Source organism: Procambarus clarkii, chromosome 64 (genome assembly GCF_040958095.1).
Source record: "Procambarus clarkii isolate CNS0578487 chromosome 64, FALCON_Pclarkii_2.0, whole genome shotgun sequence".
NCBI classification, from domain to species: Eukaryota; Metazoa; Arthropoda; class Malacostraca; order Decapoda; family Cambaridae; genus Procambarus; species Procambarus clarkii.
The window spans coordinates 16,193,913-16,217,472 of record NC_091213.1 but is presented as its reverse complement, the minus strand read 5'-3'; the positions used below and the strand labels follow the sequence as shown (position 1 = coordinate 16,217,472).

Below are 23,560 nucleotides of genomic sequence, written 5' to 3'. Positions count from 1 at the left end.
GCAACGACCTACTGCAGCTTGATTTGGGTGAGTCGTTTCAGCAAAGGTTTGCAATTCTTCCCATGCTGCACACATTTTCTTAATTGTTGACGAAGAGACATTCTGTACTCTTGTTTCTGCTCTATGGTCAACCCTACATGGGTTTTCATATGTTGAGCCTAACCACTGACTTTCCTGGGACTCATGGTGTGATATATAATAATTACTTTAATGTTCAAAATGTAAAAAATCACCACAAAAGCGGAATTTCTTATAGGCACGATCGTCACTAAGCAGGCAGCTGTAGTAAACTGAGGCAGGTCGGCCGTGTGACCGGGAACACACGCTCGGTCGACCCAAACGTGTACCAACAAATATCGGAAGTCGACGACACCATTGGATGTCGAGTCGCATTTTTCGATGAAATTTACATCGTAACTCGAAATTATCCTAAGTACGTAGGGGCAATCGTATGTCGAGGTGCCACTGTACTAATACTTACAAAATGAATAGTATGGTAAACAATACAGCTCAATTCCAACACAATGTCACTCAAAATAATTAAATCAAAATTAAAATAATTAAAAATCTATGAAAATTAAATTCATCAATGCAATCAGAAACACTGAAATGGAATTGTAACATATTTAGTATAGCGTGTGTTGTTATTACATGTGAACAGATGGCGCTGTTTTTTTTTTTAAATCATGTTTTTACCAGTCACAGGTGTGGCATCTATATAGTAGATATATAAGAACACGTGCGTATTCGAATGAGACATTGTGTCAAAACCTCAAAGCAATCGGTGAAGAACTTTCGGAGATTACAGCATGTGTTGCTCTTACGTCCAACAGATGGCGCTGTTTTTCAAAAAAGCATGTTTTTTCCTGTCACAGGTGAGGCAAGTATATAGTAGGTATATAAAAACATGCTCCTATTCGAATGCAACGTCTTGTCAAAATTTTAAAGCAATCGGTAAAAGAGGTTTCAAAGATTTCCCTCGCATGAAAAACACAGTTTTTCAAAAAACCAGCGTTGAATGTAATGAAACGCCATTTTCTGGGTGAGTCCCGGAGGCTCCCCGGAGCTATCCCAGGCTGATATGCTAATGTCAGACTTTGGCATCAGTCATGTGTATGGAGTTCTTAGGCCTACCGGGGACCACGGCCAGAACCGGGCCCCCTCAGAGAGGCAAGGGGAGCAATGGCCTATAGAAGCCCCCGTGTAGTTGGAAGCATTCTATGTCTGCCATCGACCGGAACAGGCACCCAGAAAGGTAAGCGCCCCAAAACAAACCCCTATTCTGGTTAAAATTGCTACCTAAAACCGAACTAGTGGATAGAACTCCCCAACCGAAAACAAGCAAACTAGTGTGACGTCACACACTGCCGCGCCGCTGTCTGCGCAGCTCCCCCCTCCCCGGGAGGGGGAAGGGGGAGCCCCAGACCCCCCGCGCCGGCTACCCACACCTCAGTTCTTGAGGCTGGATGTCAAAAACGCGAAAAACCGCCGACCGGAGGGAGGGAGGGATGCCGGGGAGCCTCCGGGACTCACCCAGAAAATGGCGTTTCATTACATTCAACGCTGGTTTTCTGGGGGGAGCCCCGTCGGCTCCCCGGAGCTAACTACCCACAGACAGAAAAAGAGGGACTTACCCGGGAGGCGGTCGTCGCTCACCCCTCAACTCGAAGCCAAGACAACTGGCTGCAACCGCCGACCCAAAGCAACACAGGCCCGACGAGGCCCAGGGACATTCACAAGGTAACGAGCAGCCAGGACCCTGTTCGACCGCCAAAATCCCCGCGCCCGAATATCAGACCAAGACATATTCCCAAAGACGGCAGCAAGAGCCGCGAACTTACGAACGTCATGGGCACGGGGATAGACCGCAGGCTGGCTGGATCTAATAACCCTGCGGACGACCTGAGAGACCCGAACCCGCGAACAGGGAAGAAGGGAAACCGGATCAACCCACAGCGCGTCCCCAGACACAGAAGCTGTGGCGCGCAAATAACGGCGAAGCGCCGCAACCGGACACAAAACATGATGCACCCCCGGCCTGACCAACCAAGCATCAACCACCCATGGACCCCTCCGGAACTCAGCAGTCTCATTCTTCGCCAGAAAAGAAGGAGACGGCTGCAAACGAACAAAACTATCACCACGACCAAAAGAGCAGAAACCCCTGCGCCGGAGGAGAGCATGAAGCTCCCCTACCCGACCCCCAGAGGCCAAAGCCAACAAGAAAAGTGCCTTGGAAAAACAATCCTGGACCGAAGGGGCCACAACGAAACGAGGAGATGAAAGGAAAGCAAGCACTCTGTCCAAAGACCAGGACGGCTCAGGCGACGCATGAGCAGGCCGGAGGTGAAACAATGCACGAGACAGCTTGCGAAACGGCGCAGACATAACATCGATACCGAAAGCAAGCTGAAGCGGCTCCGCCAGCGCCGCACGATACGAAGCGACAGTGTTAGGCATAAGATGACGGTCCTGAAACAACCACGAGAGGAAGGACAAGACCACCCGAACAGACAAGGAGCTAACACGACGAAGACGCAAAAAGAAACGGAAGGACCGCCTGGAAACTTCATACTGCCGCCGAGAAGAAGCCCTCAGGTGGGACACCAACAAGGAGGCCACATGATCACCATAGAGATGATGATAGACTCGAGTCAAAAAAACCATACGCGAAGACTCGAGGAGAAGATCGAACCAGCTACGTGACGTACCGGCCCGATCTGCTGAAAGAGGCGGAGCCGCGGGAAAACCCTCGGGTTCGGACACCGAGCAACCAGCGCCTGAAACCAAGGCTGCGCCGGCCACCAAGGGGCCAGAAGGACAACTCTCCCCCGGTAAGTCTCTAAGCGAGTCAGGACCTGGAGCAACAGCCGAACCGGGGGAAAGAGGGACAGGAACCCCCACCTCGACCAGTCTAGCCGAAAGGCATCGACCCCGACGGCCTCGCAATCGGGGAAGGGCGCCGCATAAACGGGAAGACGCCGCGACCACGCCGACGCGAAGAGGTCCACTTCGGGGCGCCCGAACGTCTGGCAAAGCCAACGGAAGGACTCGTCGTCGACCGTCCACTCCGTGGAGAGGGGAACGAAGCGAGACAGGGCGTCGGCCAAGACGTTGGACACGCCCCGTACGTGAACCGCCAGGAGAGCCAAACCCCGAGAACTCAGCAGACGAGTCACCCGAAGCGACCAACCCCAAAGAGACAAGGACCGCATCGAACCCCCGCGGTTCAGGCAATGAACCACCGGAGAGCAGTCCGAATGGAGCCGAATCGTCGATCCGCGGGCCACCCGAATCCTCCCCAGAGCAAACCACACCGCCGCGAACTCCCGCACCGTACTGTGAGCTCGACGGAAGGACGGATCCCAACGCCCCTGGCCGGCCTGGTGAGCACTGGTCACAAAACCCCAGCCGAGAGACGACGCATCCGTGTACACATCGAGCGAGGGCTCGGGTAGGCGCCAAGGCACTGAACCCCGAAAAACCCGAAGAGGAAGCCGGTGATGCAGCAACCGACGCAAGTCCCCCGGGGGTCGAACTCTGCGATCGCGAGAGAGGCGGAAGGGGGAACCCCGAAGGAACCAGAACAGCCGTCGAAGCCAAACCCGACCCGGCGGGTAGACCACCATCGCGAAGTTCAGGCTCCCGCACAGCCCCTCGAGCAACCGCCGGGTGACCCGAGGGCCCTCCAGAAACAGACGAAGGCGGGACCGCAGCCGCAGGAGAGACTCCGGAGGGAGAGACAAAGAGGCGGTTCGAGAGTCCCACACGAGACCCAGCCAAGTCCGAACCTGAGAGGGAACCAGATGGGACTTCCTCCAGTTCACCAAGAACCCGAACCCGGCGAGCTGGGAAAGAACCAAATCCCTGGCTAGCAAGCAAGCTGACTGGCTGGGAGCCCAAACCAGCCAGTCGTCGAGGTAGGCCAACACCCGAACACCTAGGAGACGCAAACGAGCCACCACAACCCGTGTAAGGCGTGTGAACACGCGAGGTGCCAGGTTCAACCCGAACGGGAGACAACGAAAGCGGTAACTCAGACGCCCCACTACAAAACCGAGCCAGTCCCTGAACCGCAGATGAATCGGGACATGCCAATAAGCGTCCCGGAGGTCCAGGAACACCATCCAAGCTCCCAGCTCCAAGAGGAGCCGAACCTGAGACAGCGTAGTCATCCGAAAGGAGGGGCAATGAACCCAGGGGTTCAGACGGGACAAGTCCAGAATGAACCGCAGGTCCGCGCAGTCCCGTTTCGGAACTGGAAACAGACGGGAAACCCATCTGAGGGACGACGTCGTTTCGACGACGCCCAAGCGTACCCACTCCAAGACGACTCGACAGAGCGCAGGGGAAGAAGCCTGCCCTGCCAGCCCCGACCCCCCAAAGGGGGGAGGGGCCACCCAACGCCACCGCAGGCCGCGAGACACGACCCGAAAGGCCCACGAATCGTGGGACCAGGCGCGGGCGAACAGCGCAAGCCGCCCCCCCATCGCCCCGTCAAGGGGGCAAACCGCGAAAGGGCCGGCGACCCTTACGAGACCCAGAACCCCGCACAGCGCAAACACCGCGCCAACCAGACGAGGGAGGGTCCGCAGGAGGAGCCAACCCCAAACCTGACACCAGAGGCCTACCACGACGAGAGGAACCCCGAGCCCTGGCACGACCTTTCCGGGAAGACCCACCCCGGGACCCCCGGAAAACCAACAAGTCCGACATCGGACGACAAGCCGCCGACGCAGCCTGAATAAACTGCGCCACGGCCGACTCCCCAAACAGGAGAGGACAAAAAGGTGAAGAACGCCAAAGAGCCAGAGCCCAAGCAGATTCCACTGAGGAACCCAGCACCGCCTGCCGACACGCGAGACGGGAAGCATAGAACAGGGAAACCGCATCCCGCAAAATCGGCGTGAACAGCTTCAACAAGGCAGCCGACGAACGCGCAGCCGAGGACAAGGTGCCAGACCCCGGGACGGACCCAAGCGTCCCCACATCCTCCACGAGCCAATCCGAAGACAGCTCCAGGAGGGAAAAGAACCGCAAGGCCGAACACAAAAGGCCCCGGGCGCGCAAGTCCTCCGCCACGAGCGCCGCCGAAAGGGAGGGAACCTGCACATGGAGCTGAATAACGCCCACATCGCGGGGAAGGGCAGGGGCAAACAAGCACTCATTCAGGTACTCAAGTTCACCCCCCAGGAAAACCTGAAGCACCGTGGAAGCTTCCCGCCACTCCAGCGTGCGGGAACGACAGAAGGAATGCCAGGAATCCAGACCAAACAAGGGGCAGTCTGCTAGCCAGGACGACTCCGGAACCTCGTAACGGAGCCAGAAAGGGAACGAAGTCCCAAACCTGAACGTGGACGGATCCATTTCCGAGGCATAATCCGGGTCACGCAGGAGGTAAGCTGCAAAGGCCGCTCGCACCACACCAGGTTGGATGCGATAAGCCGAAAACCTCCGGAAGGACGGAACCGACGTACCCGGGGGAACACGGAACCGAACCCGGGGAGGGGCCGACACCAAATCCAACTCGTACGCAGAGGGGGGGAAAGAAAACCCCACTCCTTGTAACAATAAGCCCCGCTCAGTGGGAAGAAAAACCCAGGCGGGGTCCAGCGGGGCCCAAGGCCCCCAAGTCAGCCCCTCCCCAGCCTCGAGGTCCGTCACCACAGGACCCGAGGCCGAGTCCTCTCCCCAAGCCCCGACCCCACAAGACAAGGACGGAGCAGCCGGAAAAGCTGGAGGAAGGGGGGCCCACTGGTCAGACCCTGAAGCTTCGGCCGGGAGACAAGACTCGAATGCCTCTGCCGCCCCCCCGGAAGGGGCAACCCCCGAAGCTGCCCGAGTCTCGAGATCAAGTAACCCCTGCTCCGACCCCGAAACCCTCAGACGCTTCGGGGCCGGAAGCAGGGGCGGGGGACCAGAACGAACAGAAGGGGAAGGACGAGGAGGTGCGGACTGAACCAGGATCGAAGCGACCCCCACCCCCAAGTCCGGGTCTCGAAAAGCAAAGCGGGGCAGCCCCGGGGCATCCGGGGAAGCAACCAACCGAGCGCGTTGCAACAGACGAAACCTAGACCGCAACGCACGTGCCGCCCGTACCCGAATAGAATCATCAGAGGATTGGGTAAATTGAGTCACAAGCAAGCAGCAACACTCACAGGACTCAGGGTCGAAAGTATCACCGACCCAACAGGCAGCGTGGCAGAGGCAAAAACAATGAGGGTCACCCTGAGACAAGAGGACCGAGCAACCCTCAAACTCGCACACAGCGAGTGGGGACTCCGGGGTCACATCCATCGGACCCACGCGCCCCCTAGGGGATTCCCAGGGTCCTGAGCGTTTACTTTAAGAGGACTCGCGCTCAGGTAGTCCCAGGCAGGGTGCTGCAAACCGGCGCCCAAAACTACCAAGCAAACTTCTAAAGCTGAACCCCAGGGACGTGTACACTCACGGGGACCTAGCAGGGGGCGCCACCGAGGAGAACAGTGGAAGGGCAAAAACAAACTGAATAAAAGGACAGAACCCCCCACCAGGCAAAAACAAAAAGAAAAACAAAACCCCGCAAGAGGACAGCGAACCCCAAGGAACAGAGCCGGCCGCGATGTCGGGAAATACAAGCTGAGCAGCACCCTGCGCCCCTACCAGTGCAAACTGCCTCTTACCTGCCGGTAACAAGGGAGAACAGAACACCCAAGAGCCCAACAGGCGGCCGAAAAACCGAAAGGTAAAACGGACCAGCAGAGGCAGACCCCGAGGAGCCTGTGGAAGGTGGCCCCAAGCCCCAAGGGCAGTACTTACAGGGCACCTAGGGAAGGCAGCCCTAGGCGCATGCAGCCCGAGTACTGAAGATAACTCCTGGCTCTCGCACCCACAAAACTAACACCACGCGCAAAGCACAGTGCAGTAGCGACACCGGAGCCAGAGCACACGACCATCGCCTATAGCATCAGCCTCAAGAACTGAGGTGTGGGTAGCCGGCGCGGGGGGTCTGGGGCTCCCCCTTCCCCCTCCCGGGGAGGGGGGAGCTGCGCAGACAGCGGCGCGGCAGTGTGTGACGTCACACTAGTTTGCTTGTTTTCGGTTGGGGAGTTCTATCCACTAGTTCGGTTTTAGGTAGCAATTTTAACCAGAATAGGGGTTTGTTTTGGGGCGCTTACCTTTCTGGGTGCCTGTTCCGGTCGATGGCAGACATAGAATGCTTCCAACTACACGGGGGCTTCTATAGGCCATTGCTCCCCTTGCCTCTCTGAGGGGGCCCGGTTCTGGCCGTGGTCCCCGGTAGGCCTAAGAACTCCATACACATGACTGATGCCAAAGTCTGACATTAGCATATCAGCCTGGGATAGCTCCGGGGAGCCGACGGGGCTCCCCCCAGAAAAGTATATTTTTCCCATCACAGACATGCCATCTATATAGTATGTATATGAAAACCCGCTCGGATGCAAATGGAACGTTGTGTCAAAATTTCAAAGCAATCGATGAAGAACTTTCGGAGATTAGCGATTTTGAACAAACGAACATTTACATTTTTATTTATATAGATAACAGAGGAGGGGAGATGGGGGTCATGTGTCCACATTACAATGCCAGTTGCCCAAGGCTGGGGTGGCGGGGGGATGGGGGTGGTGCACAATAAACTATTGTCGGATGCAGAAGTGAAGCCTAGGCCATTTGTCACGATAATTAGTGATGGCTCTTACTTTGATTAGGGATTTGTAATCCAACTGAGTCTTTATTCTTAATTTCTATTAAAATGCTACTAAAATATATTTCCTGTGGATGAGTATGGGGGTGCAAAATGAACTATCACTCAAAATGAGTATGGGGTACACAATGAACTACCACTCACAGGATGAATATGGGGTACACAATGAACTACCACTTACAGAATGAATATGGGGATGCAAAATGAACTACCACTCACAGGATGAATATTGGGTACATAATAACTGCCACTCGCAAGATGAGTATGGGGTGCAAAATGAACTACCACTCATAGGATGAATATGGGGTGCAAAATGAACTACCACTCATAGGATGAATATGGGGTGCAAAATGAACTACCACTCATAGGATGAATATGGGGTGCAAAATGAACTACCACTCATAGGATGAATATGGGGTGCAAAATGAACTACCACTCATAGGATGAATATGGGGTGCAAAATGAACTACCACTCACAATCATTTCTCATTGAAATTGAATGTTATATCTGTAAGAATAGATTTCATTCGGCTTGTACAGGAGTAACACTATGGCACTGAGAGCTGGTCATTTGCTCTGGGTGTGTAAAAATGACCTGCCAGCTTGGAATATCTTAAAAAACCTTCTAGATAACATGACGCATGATCGGAAAACATCATTCATTGGAAGCCTACCAGCCATCCAGAAGGAGTGGGAAAGGAACAACAATTCTAATATACCAGGGGCGGAGGCTATAGTCAGGGATGAAACTGAGGCTGAAACTCAGGAAGTTGTAACCTCTGACTCAGTAGGCCCGGATGTAGATGACAGTAAACTAGAAAGTGTAACAGACAGCACTGACAGCTCGATAGGTACAGACACTACGACGGTTCCCGATAGAGCAATTCAGAACAGAAGGACAGACATGCCAATTTTATGCAAAGGGCATATGCAGACATAGATATGCTGGTAATAAGAAAGGATTAGAATGCAGTTACCAACATCCCAAAAAATGTTTAAATATGCTTAGGAAAGGTGAGTGTCGATTTGGATCAATATGTAGGTTTTTTCATCCTGACATGTGCCAAACCTCACTGGAGGACAGAAAATGCTATGACCTCAGCTGCCCACACTTTCACGTGAAAGGCACAGAACGCTACATAAAGAGCGGCAAGCAGGATAATGAATTTGGAGGAAACTCTATAAATTTTTTATACCAGACCGAAAGAGAATTCAAAAGGAGGAGCATGGAGAGTGTATGGAACTGGATGCCAGATCCACTTGCATTCCAGAATTACAGATACAATTACACACCGAAAGGAAACTACAACTACGACAGGCAACTGCCCTACAACAATCAGTACTGGTCAGAATAAACTCATTATGTCCACGCACAATGGGCTTGCCAAAAAAGTCTCCCATTCAAACTATCTCTAATAGAGTACAGTGGTACCTCGGAATGCGAGTGTCCCTGTATGCGAGTTTTTCGGAATACGAGCAGGATTTCCTCGAAAAATATGTCTCGGAACGCGAGGGTTACCTCGGGACACGAGTTTGTTTATATGCGTACAGGCCGACCCAGCGCGTGGTGGTTCGGCGATCGTCGCCCCTCCACCCCTCCGCCCCTCAGTTTACCATTGTCTCGCGCCCAGTGACTACCCCACATCAATTCTTCTCGCGGATTTTCAGTGTTTTGTTGGATTTTTGGTGATTTGACTATACAATTTGTTATTATATATCTCACCATGGGTACCAAGAAAGCCAGTGGTAAGGATAAAGGCCAGAAAGCCCATGTGAGGATGACAATAGAGGAGAAACAAGAGATCATTTGGAAGCATGAGAACGGTACACGTGTTGTTGAACTTTGTAGGCAGTACAACAAAGCCACATCAACAATATGCACCAAAGAAGAAAAATGAGATTATGAGTGCTAAAGTGGCAAAAGGAGTCAGAACAATAACGAAACAAAGACCACAAATACTTGAAGAAGTGGAAAAGTTGTTATTAATTTGGATACACGACAAGGAGTTAAGGGGTGACAGTGTTTCGGAGGCCATTATTTGTGAGAAAGCCAGGGTTTGGACAGATTTGTGGTGAGGAAATCGAGCAGTGAGCCTCAACCAGGACCTAGTGGCACTCAGATAAAACGTCCCAGGGAGAGCACACCAGAAAGGTCTTCACTGTCTGATGTGATAATGGAAGGGGACTCCCCTTCCAAACAGTAACTCCTCTCCTCCTCCCCCCTCCTCACCATCTTCCATATGCCTACAGCATTCAACAGCAAGGTAAGTAATAACTTGAACATAGTTTTGTAGGTTTATTTAGATGAATTAGGTATAAAAATTTAGTTTGATGTTGGGTTTTTGGGGTAGTCAGGAACGGATTAATTCATTTCCCTTTATTTCTTATGGGGAAATTAGCTTCGGAATACGAGTTTTCGGAATATGAGGCGTCTCCAGGAACCAATTGAACTCTTAAACTGAGGTATGCCTGTAATCTCATTCATCTTTGCCAACATACAAGGACTGAAAACAAGAACAAACAACAGAGTACAGTTCATAAATGGCCTCCTCATGGAGTCAAATGCAGTATTTGGAGCTTTCACAGAAACCCATGCAGGGGAATTGTTGAACAGTGAGATCTGGATTCCAGGATATAACCTATACAAGTGTGATAGGAAAATTAGGTCACATGGAGGAGTGGGTCTGTATATCAGGGAAGACCTTGTATGCTCAGAGCTCCTAAACGATACAATTGAGGTGGTAGAGGTACTGGGATTAAAAATAGAGAAAATAAATTTAGTGATTATTCTAATATACAAACCGCCAGATGCAACGGCTGAGGAATTCACAGAACAGATAAACAAAATAGAGAATAGCTTTGATAATTTAGAGAACCCGATACCTGATATTATTTTCCTAGGTGACTTCAACTTGCCTAGTCTCAGGTGGAGAATAGCAAACAATAATATTATACCAGGAAATCTATCGGAACCTAACCAACCACAGATTAGAGGACTACTTAGATTCTGTGACAAATTTTCACTCAATCAGCAGATATCGGAGCCAACGAGAAATGAAAATATTTTAGATCTGGTCTTTACGAACAATGAAGACATTATCAGAGACAATACGATATCAGATACCACATACTCAGATCACAAGCTCATTGAAGTGCAAACGACCATCAATACTCAGAATAGACCTAAAACGTTGATAAAGTGAGAGGGGACTATTCAGTAAATTCAATTTTAATAATAAAAGGATAGACTGGGAGATAATAAACAGGGAACTTACAAACATTTCATGGGAAACTGTTCTAAGTAATACAAGTCCTACAGAAGGAATAAAAAAAACTGACTTCGGAAGCGTATCAAGTCTGTCTGAAACATGTTCCTTTGAGGAAAGCCAGAAAGAGATCCAACGTAGAAAGAGAACGCAGACGACACTATAAATGCAGGAAGAAAATAATGGAACTGCTTATGCAGACACGAATTTCCCGTCAAAGAAGGAATAATTTAAATAGAGAGATTGAAGAAATCAAGCAGAAATTGAAACACTCATATCAAACTGAAGAAAGGCAGTTAGAACAGAAAGCAATTCAGGAAATAAAGAAAAATCCAAAATATTTCTTCACATATGCGAAATCAAAAGCAAAAAACCACTGCCAGTATTGGACCTATTCGTACAAGTGAAGGTTCATACACGGAGGATGACAAAGAAATTAGTGAAATCCTAAAAAGCAGTATGAGGACATGTTTAGCACTCCAATAAACAACATGAAAGTGGAAGATCCAGACAATTTCTTTATGCAGGATATTCAAACCCCTGTAAATATAACTGATATCAACACGAGCGCACTTAATTTTGAAAGAGAAATTGAAAACATGCCCATGCACTCGGCCCCAGGTACAGACTCATGGAATTCAATATTTATAAAGAAATGCAAAGTGCCGGTAGCACAGGCACTCAGTATAGTGTGGAGGAAGAGCTTGGACACGGGGGAGATACCAGATGCACTTAAAGTAGCAGACATAGCCCCTCTACACAAGGGAGGGAGCAAAGCATTGGCAAAAAAATATAGACCAGTTGCACTAACATCGCACATAAAAGTATTTGAGAGAGTGATTAGGAGTCAGGTCACCAATTTCATGGAGACCAATGACCTTCACAACCCAGGCCAACATGGATTTCGAGCGGGAAGATCGTGCCTCTCACAGCTACTTGAGCACTACGACAAAGTCACTGAGGCATTAGAAGAAAAACAGAATGCTGATGTGATATACACTTTAGCTTTAGCTTTGATTTCCAAAGAGCTTGGAAAGGATGGGTGTGGGAGGAAGAAGGATGGGGCGATGAAATTCTTGGAAGAGGATTTGGATCTGGAGAGAGGAGGCTTGAAAGTTCGGTGGCCCGTCCACCGTGGATTGGAGATGTTTTTTCAGTCAAAGCCTGTAGCTTGGGTTCTTCTAAGGCGGCAGGAGGCTAGTGGTGGGGCAGAGTGATGTCGTCCTGGTTCACTTGAGGTGGTCTGTCTGGCTTGGAGGAGGCGTCTTCCTTATTGAGGTGGTGAGAGGTAAGTTCACTGTTGCTTGGTGGTGTCTTGGCCACAAGGTATTCGCATGTACTTCCCAAATGACAGCGGTGGTATTGGTGTTCCTGTCGGGTCTTCATCATCTTCCAGGAAGGTTACTTGTCCCATCTTGAAATCGAATTTAGGGTCGATGTATTCTCTCTTCAGAGCGCTGAGGTCTACATATAGTTTCCACGGTCCTCATGATGGACAAACACAGGGTGAGGAAAGGTGGTCTTGAGCTTGTTGATGATCCTGTTGCATTCTAAGGCAAGGAATATTCTTGTGCTTCGGTTGCCGTTGAACTCGCCATCATGATTGAGGTAAAGGCCATAGTAGGGCTTTTTCTTGCTTGATTTGCTTGGGTTTGGGTCGAAGTCTGAGGCCACATATATGACGGCCTTATCCACGTCAGATGGAAGCAATAGTTTTTCTTGGGACTCTGGTGCTGGTTCTGGTTCTGAATCTGGTTCTGACTCTGATTCCACTTGCTGACGTTTTGCTTTCCTTTTCGACCGTCGCCCCCGGCCAGTGGGGGCAGGTGTTGAGGTTGACTGGTCTGCTGTGGAGGTGGTCTGGGTGGATGCTGTTGCCTGGGTGACTGGTGCTGGGTTCGACTCCGGTGGGGGTGGTAGCGGTATGACTGCAGTTGCTGGTGGTGTTGTAATCTGGTCTGTTTGGGTTGAAGCAGCGTTGTGATGTTGAAATAGGTCTGCTGGTATCAACATTGTGCGTAGGTTGTTCTGGGCGAGCAGCCTGTTCAGTACTCTTACGTATTTGGCGTTGTCTGTTCCCGCCTCCCTCTCAGCTACACTGATCGGGCATGGGATGAGAGTGGTGTTGGTCGAGGCCGCTGATTGGTTGACAGTCAAGTTGGTTGGCTGAGCTGCAGTCGCCTGTGTCCTGGGTCCCCATTGGGGGATGGTCTGGCCTGTGTGGACGTCTGTGTAGCAGAAGCGTTGGGAAGCACTGGAAACGATGTAGCTTGGATATTGAAGCTCGTCGGCTGATTGGTTGTTGGGTTGGCAGTTACTGTTTTTTTTATTTCATCTAGTCGTACTTGGCAGTCCATGGAGACGGCGATGTGAACTCCTCCACAATTGAGGCACAGTTTGGTGGTTGACTGGCAGGTTTTGAAGTGATGATCCTGGGTACAAATGCTGCATTTAACCTCTGCTTGTTGGCAGTTCTTGGTATCATGATCGTACTTGTAACACTTAAAGCATTGGCGTATGTTGTAGTAACGTTCCTTCTTTACAGTGTCAGGTGTGATGGAAATATCCAGGCATCTAAATCCATTTTCCACAGCTTGGGTCGTTGCCACAGCTGTTGTGAAGGTGACCTTGAGAGTAGGCCTTGGGTTGTCGTCGTTCTTGATGACCTTGACTGTAGCAGCAGTCAGAGCCGGGTTTCTAGTGTTGATACTATCAAGTATAGTGCCAGGGTCCTGGGTGGCGATGTAGACACTCGTGTGGCTGACGAAGATGGTTCGTTCAGCCAAGTAGCGACGGGTAGGAGTGATGATCAGGTTGGAGTTTCGTAGGGAACCTGGTGTTCTGGTGCAAACAGTTGCTCCAGAGCTTGCTCGCTTGAATAGAGAAGTACAGCGCCGTCAGCATCGTCACGGATGTCCAATGGGGCTGCATTCGTGATGTCGACGATTTTCCTTAGTAATTGGGGCCCGGTGTAGGTGGTTTCGTCACGAAGCCGGACCTTGATGCGGTAGATCATGGCTCTAATCGTTGCTGCCCAATGTTTACCCACCCAGCAGTGCTGGGTGCAGGAGAGCCTGATCTAGAGTGTTTCTCTTTATCTTTTCTTTGTCTTGTCTTTCTTTGTTTATGTTTATGTTTATCTTTATCTTTATGTTTTATATGTGATATACATGGACTTCGCAAAGGCTTTCGATAAATGTGACCATGGCGTGATAGCACACAAAATGAAGTCAATGGGAATAACCGGTAAAGTAGGACGCTGGATACTCAGTTTTCTGTCAAACAGGACTCAGCGAGTAACGGTCAACCATATAAAATCTAGTCCAAGTGCAGTTAAAAGCTCTGTACCTCAGGGTACAGTCCTTGCACCGCTACTTTTCCTTATTCTCATATCACATATAGACAAAAATACAAGTCACAGCTTCGTATCATCCTTTGCAGATGACACAAAAATCAGTATGAAAATTATCTCGGCTGAAGACACTGAAAAACTTCAAGCTGATATTAATAAAGTTTTCGACTGGGCATAAAAAAATAACATGATGTTTAACAGTGATAAATTCCAGGTACTCAGGTACAGTAAAAATGAGGACCTTAAACATAATACAGAGTACAAAACACAATCAAATGTACCCATAGTGGGAAAACAGCATGTAAAGGATTTGGGAATAATAATGTCTGACGACCTAACGTTTAAGGATTATAACCAAGCAAATATTGTGACAGCCAGAAAAATGATAGGATGGATTACGAGAACTTTCAAATCCAGGGATCCCATCACAATGGTTGTACTCTTCAAGTCACTTGTGTTGTCCCGTCTTGAGTACTGCTTAGTACTCACTTCCCCCTTCAGAGCAGGAGAGATTGCTGAAATAGAGGGAATACAGAGAACATATACGGCATGCATAGACGCAATAAAGTACCTAAATTATTGGGATCGTCTCAAAGCCCTCCAAATGTACTCACTAGAAAGAAGACGAGAGAGATATCAAATAATATATACCTGGAAGATACTGGAGGGCCAAGTACCAAATCTACACAGTAAAATAACAACGTACTGGAGTGAACGATATGGAAGAAAATGCAGAATAGAACCAGTGAAGAGCAGAGGTGCCATAGGCACAATCAGAGAACACTGTATAAACATCAGAGGTCCGCGGTTGTTCAACGTCCTCCTAGCAAGCATAAGAAATATTGCCGAAACAACCGTGGACATCTTCAAGAGGAAATTAGATTTATTCCTCCAAGGAGTGCCGGACCAACCGGGCTGTGGTGGGTATGTGGGCCTGCGGGCCGCTTCAAGCAACAGCCTAGTGGACCAAACTCTCACAAGCCAAGCCTGGCCTCAGGCCGGGCTTGGGGAGTAGAACTCCCAGAACCCCATCAACCAGGTATCAACCAGGTATCACAGGATAAATATGGGGTGCACAATAAACTACTGCTCACAGGATGAGAAAGGGCTGCACAATAAACTATGATTCGCATGATGAATATGGTGTGCACAATAAATTACCACTTGTTACTAACGGAGTACCACAGGGTTCAGTTCTTGCACCAGTAATGTTCACTGTCTACATAAACACTCTACCAGAAGGAATACATAATTACAGTGGCACCTTCGTTTATGAATTTAATCCGTTCCAAGAGACAATTCTTGCACCAAAAATTTGTAAACCAAAATGAATTTTCCCATAAGATATAATGTAAATTGAATTAATCCGTTCCACACACCCAAAACTATTAACTTAAAAGTCCATTTTATACAGAATACTACTCAAAACTATTAACTTAAAAATCCATTTTATACAGAATACTACTCAAAACTATTAACTTAAAAATCCATTTTATACAGAATACTACTCATATATTTTTACTATACCTTACCATTATTGAACACTCTTGTTAGCGTATGGAAGACGGTGAGGAGGGGGAAGAGAAGAGGAGTTAGTGTTTGGAAGGGGAGTCCCCTTCCATTACAACATCAGGCAGTGATGACATTTCTGGGGTACTCTCTCCTACATTTTGCAAGCATACCACTAGGACTTGCTTGTGGCTCACTGCTTGCTTGTCTGACTTAGAATCTGTCTATAGATACTTAAAATAAAATATAAAAAACCAGCGTTGAATGTAATGAAACGCCATTTTCTGGGTGAGACCCGGAGGCTCCCCGGAGCTTTACCGGCTGATATGCTAATGTCAGACTTTGGCATCAGTCATGTGTATGGAGTTCTAGGGCTTACCGGGGACCACGAGCCAGAACCTGGCCCCCTCAGAGAGGCAAGGGGAGCAATGGCCTATAGAAACCCCCGTGTGGTTGGAAGCATTCTATGTCTGCCATCGACCGGGTCAAGCATCCAGAAAGGTAAGCATTCCAAAACAAACCCCTATTCTGGTGAAAATTGCTACCTAAAGCCGAACTAGTGGATAGAACTCCAACAGAAAACAAGGAAACTAGTATAACGTCATACGTCACCGCGCCGCTGTCTGCGCAGCTCCCCCCTCCCCGGGAGGGGGAAGGGGGAGCCCCAGACCTCCCACGCCGGCTATTCACCCATCAGTTCTGAGGCTGGATGTTAAAACACGCGAAAAACGCCGACCGGAGGGAGGGAGGGTTGCCGGGGAGCCTCCGGGTCTCACCCAGAAAATGGCGTTTCATTACATTCAACGCTGGTTTTCTGGGGAGAGCCCCGTCGGCTCCCCGGAGCTAACTACCCACAGAGGAAGGTCAAAGGGACAGAACCGGGAGGCGGACACCACGCACCCCCCAAGGAGGCGAGACAACCGGCAGCAAACGCCAACCCAAGGCGCCACAGCCCCGAAAATCCCGGGAACAACACGAGAACCGCGAGCAAGGCCCCTGCACAAACACCAAAAATCCATGCCCGAAAGACCGCAAGGCCACGTCGCCCAGACGGCAGCGAGAGCAGCGAAGCCACGAACGCCACAGGCATGAGGGAAGAACACAGGCAGCTTAGCCGCAAAAACACGGCTGACCACCCGGGACACTATCACCCGCGAACCGGGAAGAACAGAACCGGATCAACGTAAAACGCGCTCCGGACCCAAACGCCGTGGCACGCAAACAACAGCGGAGGGCCGCCACTGAACACAAAAACGACACACCCCCGGCCCAACCAACGAAGCACCAACAAACCCTAGACCCCTCCAGAATGCAGCAGCCCCACCCCGCGCCAGAAAAGATGGAGACTGCTGCCACCAAACAACCAAAACGCTAAAACCGAAGGAGCAAGAAAACTCAGCGACTCGACCCCCAGAGGCAAAGGCCCAAAGGAAAGAGCCAACGAAAAAACACACCGGAACCAAAGGGGCACTACCAACCGAGGAGAAGACAGAGCACGCTGACCAGAGACCAGGACGGTGCAAGCGGCGCACGAACAGGCCGGAGGTGAAACGACGCACAAGACAGCTGACTAACGGTGCAGAAGCAACACCAAGACCGAAAGCAAGCTGAAGCGGCTCCGCCAGCGCCGCACGAAAAGAGGCGACAGTATGTGGCAAGACGACGGCCCCCAACCCCCACCAAAAAACCAAGCTAACAAGAGTAACCACAGTAACCACCTAAGAAGGGACAGGAAAAGGAAGGACCGCCAAAATACCCCATACTGCCGCCAAGAGAAGCACGCAGGTGGGACACCTACCACGAAGCCACCCGACCACAAACCGGAGGCGAGACCGCGAGGCAGAACATAAGCAGCCCCGACAAGGCCCCTCCGAGCCCAGGAAAAGGTGGAGCCGCGGGAAGATCTCGGGCGCGACCACCGAAACCCAGGCGGCACAAGGAGATGGAACGTCTGCTGAACAGAAAAACTCCCCAAAGCATGCAAGCCCGCCAGGAGTTCAGAAACGACCGGTCCGACGCGAGACATCGCAAGACCCCCCCAAAAAAAAAAAACGGCAGGGCAAGCTAGGAAACCAAAGAAGGCGGAAGGGTCGCCGCCAGAACAGTACCCGAACCAAGGGGTACGAACAACTGCAATAGACCGAGACAAAGAAGCACATCACAGGACACAGGCTGACCAACGCCTAAGAACACAAGCAGAACATCCCTGCTGCAGAGGAGGCAGGAAGAAAGAGCAGAAGCACAAAAACCCCAGGAGAACAACCAGGGGTGGACAATCAGGCAGGGACAGAAAAACCCCGACGCAATCCCCAGGCACAAAACGGCAGCAAAGTGCCACTCCACAACCGGACACAGGAACAAGGACACGCCACTGTGAAACACGGTACCAATGCACACGTGCAGCAGCAGCAACAGGCACCACTGCAACATGCAACATGTAAATAGCAACTCCCTTCTGCAAAGGCAGAGAACGGAGCAGGCAGACCCCAGACAGGGCCAACGGAGACACGACAAAACCCTGCAGGCCCAGAAACCTGCACCAGGCGACCGACGGCGGAGAAATCCCGCTCGATACCTGCTGGATGAGGTACTGGGAGCTCTTTTACACCTGAAGCCCGGCCCAAGGCCAGGCTAGACCGGCCAGAGGGTGGCCCACCAGGCAGCTGCTAGGAGCAGTCCACTGGCCCACATACCCCCACAACCAGGACGGGCCGGAACTGCCATACGAAAACAGGCTAGTGCGCCCTGGAAGTCCACGGACGAACCAGCAAGAAGGCTTATGCTCGCAAGTAGGTCGTGTAACAAGCACAGACCTCTGATGGTAATACAGTGTTCCCCAAATGTGTCAATAGCACCACTGCACTCGACTGGTACTATCCCGCAAGTTCTACCAGATAGGCAGGACCCAAGAGCCAGAGCTCAAATCCTGAAAGCACAGTCAGGAGCCTTACCAGGCGAGTACAGAACCAACCCTACAACCCCCACACCTCACAACATTAAAAGGAGGGTCCCCTGAATGACTCCAGCATGGGTTGGACATGCACAAGAGGGGGACAGGAAGGGTTGAAAAAAAATGGGACAGTCACTGGTGTGCGAACGGTCTCAGTCGTACAAAAATATACCTAAATAAAGACAGGTATATAAACAACTCCGCATCCAGCGCCCGGCCAAAAGACGCCAGACCGCAGAAACTCACCTGGCGAATGGTGGCACAAACTTGACACGACTCAACCGTGCCCAGAAGAACCTGGGAGCACCGCCAGGTGAAGACGCCAGAGCCGGACCCTGCCGGACCCGCAGGAGAGCAGGGAGAGGCGAAGGAGGCGGTCCACACCCATGACACAGGGAAAACCGCGGTGTCCTCCCCACAACTGGGAACCAGGACACCCCCGGCGCGAAGGGGCACATACCGCAGCCAGGGAGAAGAACGAGAGGCGAAGCACTGAAGCAAAAAGGGCGCAAAACACCAGCACTGAAACACCGCCCAGACCAAAACAAACTCCATGGCGCATGCGCATAACACGCTGGCTGAACGGCACACCCTCCCTGCGGGAAGGCGCCAGCCAGGACTACTGCACGAGAAAAATAGCCAAAAGAGGAAGCAGGAACAATAAAACCGGCCAAAGAAGCAAAGAGCCCAAAAAGGAACCCAACCGGGTGACAAGCAGCCCAACCGGGCGACAAGCAGCCCAACCGGGCGACAAGCAGCCCAACCGGGCGACAAGCAGCCCAACAAGGCGACAAGCAGCCCAACAGGGCGACAAGCAGCCCAACAGGGCGACAAGCAGCCCAACAGGGTGACAAGCAGCCCAACAGGGCGACAAGCAGCCCAACAGGGCGACAAGCAGCCCAACAGGGCGACAAGCAGCCCAACAGGGCGACAAGTAGCCCAACAGGGCGACAAGTAGCCCAACAGGGCGACAAGTACGAGGAGCCGACAGACGGTCCAATAATGCGGGAAGTAGCGAAAAACCTTCCCGTACCCTCGAGAACACAGAAGCCAACACTAGTCCCGAAGGCACACGAAGGCGCAGGCGCACTCGAGATCAGAAGTCACGCAGAACCCCATCGAACGGGAAAACATGACCAAAACACCGTCCCAAAAAGGGGTGGGAGGAAACATCCACCCACAGGACGGAACCAACCGACTCAAAGGCCAAGGAACCGAGCCCGGGGAGGGGTCGACGTCCAACAGCACGTACGGCGAGTGGGGAGGAAAAACCCCACTCCGCGTAACCACAAGCCCCGCCTAGAGGGGGATAAAAAAAAAAACCCACGGGGTCTAACAGGGCCAAGGCCCCCCCAAGTCAGCCCCTCCCCAGCCCCGGGAACCTATACGACAGGCCCCGGGGCCGAGCCGTTCCCCCAAAGCCCCGGCCGTACCAGAAAACCGGGGCAGCCGTGAAAACACTAAGGAAGGGAGCCCACTGGCAGACTCATACAACACGGCTGGAGGAACAGGCTCAAATGCCCCCGTCACTACCCCGGAAGGGGAATTCCCCGAGACTGCCCGAGTCTCAACACCACCAAAAACCCCGCCCCGAACCTACAGACGGTAAGGAACCGGATGCAGGCATGAAGGGTGATCCAGGGGAAAGACAAGGGGGTGTGGATGGAACTGAAGCAACCAACACCCCCAAGTCCCAAAACGAACAACAACGGGGCAGCCCCGGGGCTCCCGGGGAGGAAACCACGAGAACGTTGCCACCACCAAGGCTCAAGTGCAACGCCTCTGCTGCCCGCACCCGCTTTGTTAGCACAACCGGGTAACCGAACCACAACGAGCAACCAAACTCGCAGGACTCCGGGTCGAAGGTGTCACCGACTCCACAGGCAGCAGACGGAGGCAAAACAGAGAGTCACCCAGAGACAAAGGGTGAGAGCAACCCTCAAACTCGCTGGAAGCGAGTGGGGGGACTCTGGGGTCACATCCATCGGACCCGCGCGCCCCCAGGGGTTTCCCAGGGTCCCGAGCGTTTACTTTAAGAGGACTCGCGCTCAGGTAATCCCAGGCAGGGTACTGCTAACCGACACCCAAAGCTACCAAACAACTTTCTAAGAGCTGAACCCCCGGGACGTGTACACTCACAGTCTGACATTAGCATATCAGCCGGTAAAGCTCCGGGGAGCCGACGGGGCTCCCCCCAGAAATCGCTTCGACTTACGATCCGACTCTGGGAACGGATTAGCATCATAAGTCAAGGCCCCATTGTATATATTTTCCTATTGATTTATTTAATTTTCTAGCATTATACAATTTACTTATTTACAATTTGTTTATTTAAATAAAACATAATTTATTGTCCAACTCTGTTGTTTCTCTCAACCTCAGAAATATATTTTTCAACTATACGTAGTACTGATGTACAGCACCATAAATTTTGTTTTTCATCCTAATAAAACCAGTTGTTTTATATGTTACTGTTAACATTAAATATTGCTTATGTAGTGTTAAAACATTTACCACTAATGCTATAAATCTAAAATAAAGCACCATGTTAAATTAGTTGTTTAAATTTAAATAAATTAACACCTCACTGTGTTAAGATTTACCCCAAAATAAACTAATTAAATTATAACACAATAATTTTAAGATATGCCCAAAATGCGGTGTGTGATTAGTAACTTTAGACAGAATTAAAATATCTTCTATGAAATCATCATAATCATGTCCATAAAAAAATGTCCAAAGAAATATTTTATATATTATTATCATTATTATTGAACAAATCCACAGGAGCCTTGATGAGGGTTCGAACCTATTCAAACCCTCATCAAGTGTTCCCAGATGCGCTATAGTCGACTGCACCACGACATGGTCTAAAGAATTCTTTTTACCATGTCGTGGTGCAGTCGACTAGAGCGCGTCTGGGAACAGTGCATAGGTTCGAACCCTCATTGAGGCGCCTGTGGATTTGTTCATTGATATATCACATTAATTTGATTTCTCTGTGTATTATTATTAATATTATTGCTTTGAAAATTTTCACTAAAAAAGCAGTATCAGAAATGAACCCCAATCTAAGTATAACTGAAATACTAAATGTATCTAAAATTTCTGAAAGGGTAAAACAAGGGTAAGTCATCTCTGACTGGATGGCTACAATTACTCGAATAAATACTTTAGTGCAATACAATACTGGGTTTAAATTAATCTCTCTCTCTCAGTTGTGTGCCATTTTGACCCCTCAATAATTCAGCACCTACCTGTATGCCCAATCCAAGTCACTATCCTTACCTAAGGTTAGGGGGCAAACTAGTATGAGGCATAATGCTAATAATAATTCACTTAGTCAAGGACAGGAAGCCTGTGTATGCTTTAGGCTTGTATAGAGGCCGTCCCTCCCCCTACTGAAGATCAAACTAATAATTCTACTTCTAATTAAATTCTAATTCATAATACTGACCCTACCCAAGATGCAATCTACAACAGTAACCTACCCAACAGTAGCCAGTAAACAGTGTACCTATTTACTGCTAGGTGAATAGAGGCATTAGGTGAATGGAAATATGCCAGACCATTTCTGTCATGCCCAGGAATAGAATTTGGGATCCACATTTGTGAGTCGATAATGAAGCCAAGTACACTACGAGACCCCAATAAGACAAAATAACCCCACAGTAATCTTACTCGCGCTCCACTTTCAATCTGCTCATTACAAACCTCACCTCACAATAACCAAACATAATATAGCTAACCTAATACAACTAGAATGAACAGAGAAATATAGCTGGAAGACTGTATAAAATGGAGCAGCTCCTTATACAGATATTCAAAGCAAAGTTTGCCTATACCTTACCCAATGATCTTAAGAATCATGGAAAGCATGGATTGATGGAATGCGATATATTACACTAAAAATCTCCTAGTGACCTACTTACGGTTTAGAATTTAATAATCCACCAGCTCCAACAGGCATCGTTAGCGAGTATTTGGTCGAGCAACTGAGAAAAAATTCCCGTCGTAGTTTCTTCCTGACGGTACCTGTCCTGATCTTCAAGGCTGATTCTGATGAGTTGTGGTGTGGCCCTTTTACGGGTATAATGTGGCTCGTCACTGGTGTGGCCCTTTTTCAGGTGTAATGTGGCTCGTCACTGGTGTGGCACTTTCACGGGTGTAATGTGGCTTGTCACTGGTGTGGCATAAGATGTTGTGATGGGTGCAGTCTATCAGATGGACGCTGTGGTGGGCTGACCGTTCTCTCTGGCCCCACTCAAGAGCCCAAACTCCCCTAAACCTGATTTACCGTTTATTTATTTATTCATTTGTTTACTTATTTATTTATATACTGTATATACAAGAAGGTATATTGGATTTAAGAGAGTACATAGCATTGATTTGAGATATATTTTTTAGATATATCCAAGAGTTATTACATTCTTGTACAGCCACTAGTACGCGCGTAGCGTTTCGGGCAGGTCCCTGGAATACGATCCCCACCGCGAAGAATCGTTGTTACAACCAAGTACACACTTTACTGTTCAGTTAAACAGAGGCTACAGTTAAGGATCTGCGCCCAGTAAATCCTCCCCGGCCAGGATACGAACCTAGGACAAGGCGCTCGCGGAACGCCAGGCGAGTGTCTTACCACTTCACCACGGAGACATGTTTTAACATTCTTGTAAAGCCGCTAACAGGCATAGCATTTCTGGGTGGTCCTTAATCTAACATATAATTTTAAGTGGGTAATTTCTACTAAACATTAGTTATGCTGATGATATAATGAG

At 50.0% G+C, this 23,560-nt stretch overlaps 1 protein-coding gene across 1 annotated transcript in view; it reads right to left on the bottom strand.

Annotated features, from left to right (window-relative positions):
- Nucleotides 1-23,015, bottom strand: part of LOC123768898 (zinc finger CCHC domain-containing protein 10) — a 60,236-nt gene extending 37,221 nt beyond the window's left edge. Inside the window, exon 1 of the mRNA XM_045759678.2 lies at nt 22,715-23,015. Coding sequence (XP_045615634.1) covers nt 22,715-22,752 — 38 coding nt within the window. The 5' untranslated portion in view covers nt 22,753-23,015. The remainder of the gene's footprint in view (nt 1-22,714) is intronic.
- Nucleotides 23,016-23,560: the final 545 nt, after the last annotated feature.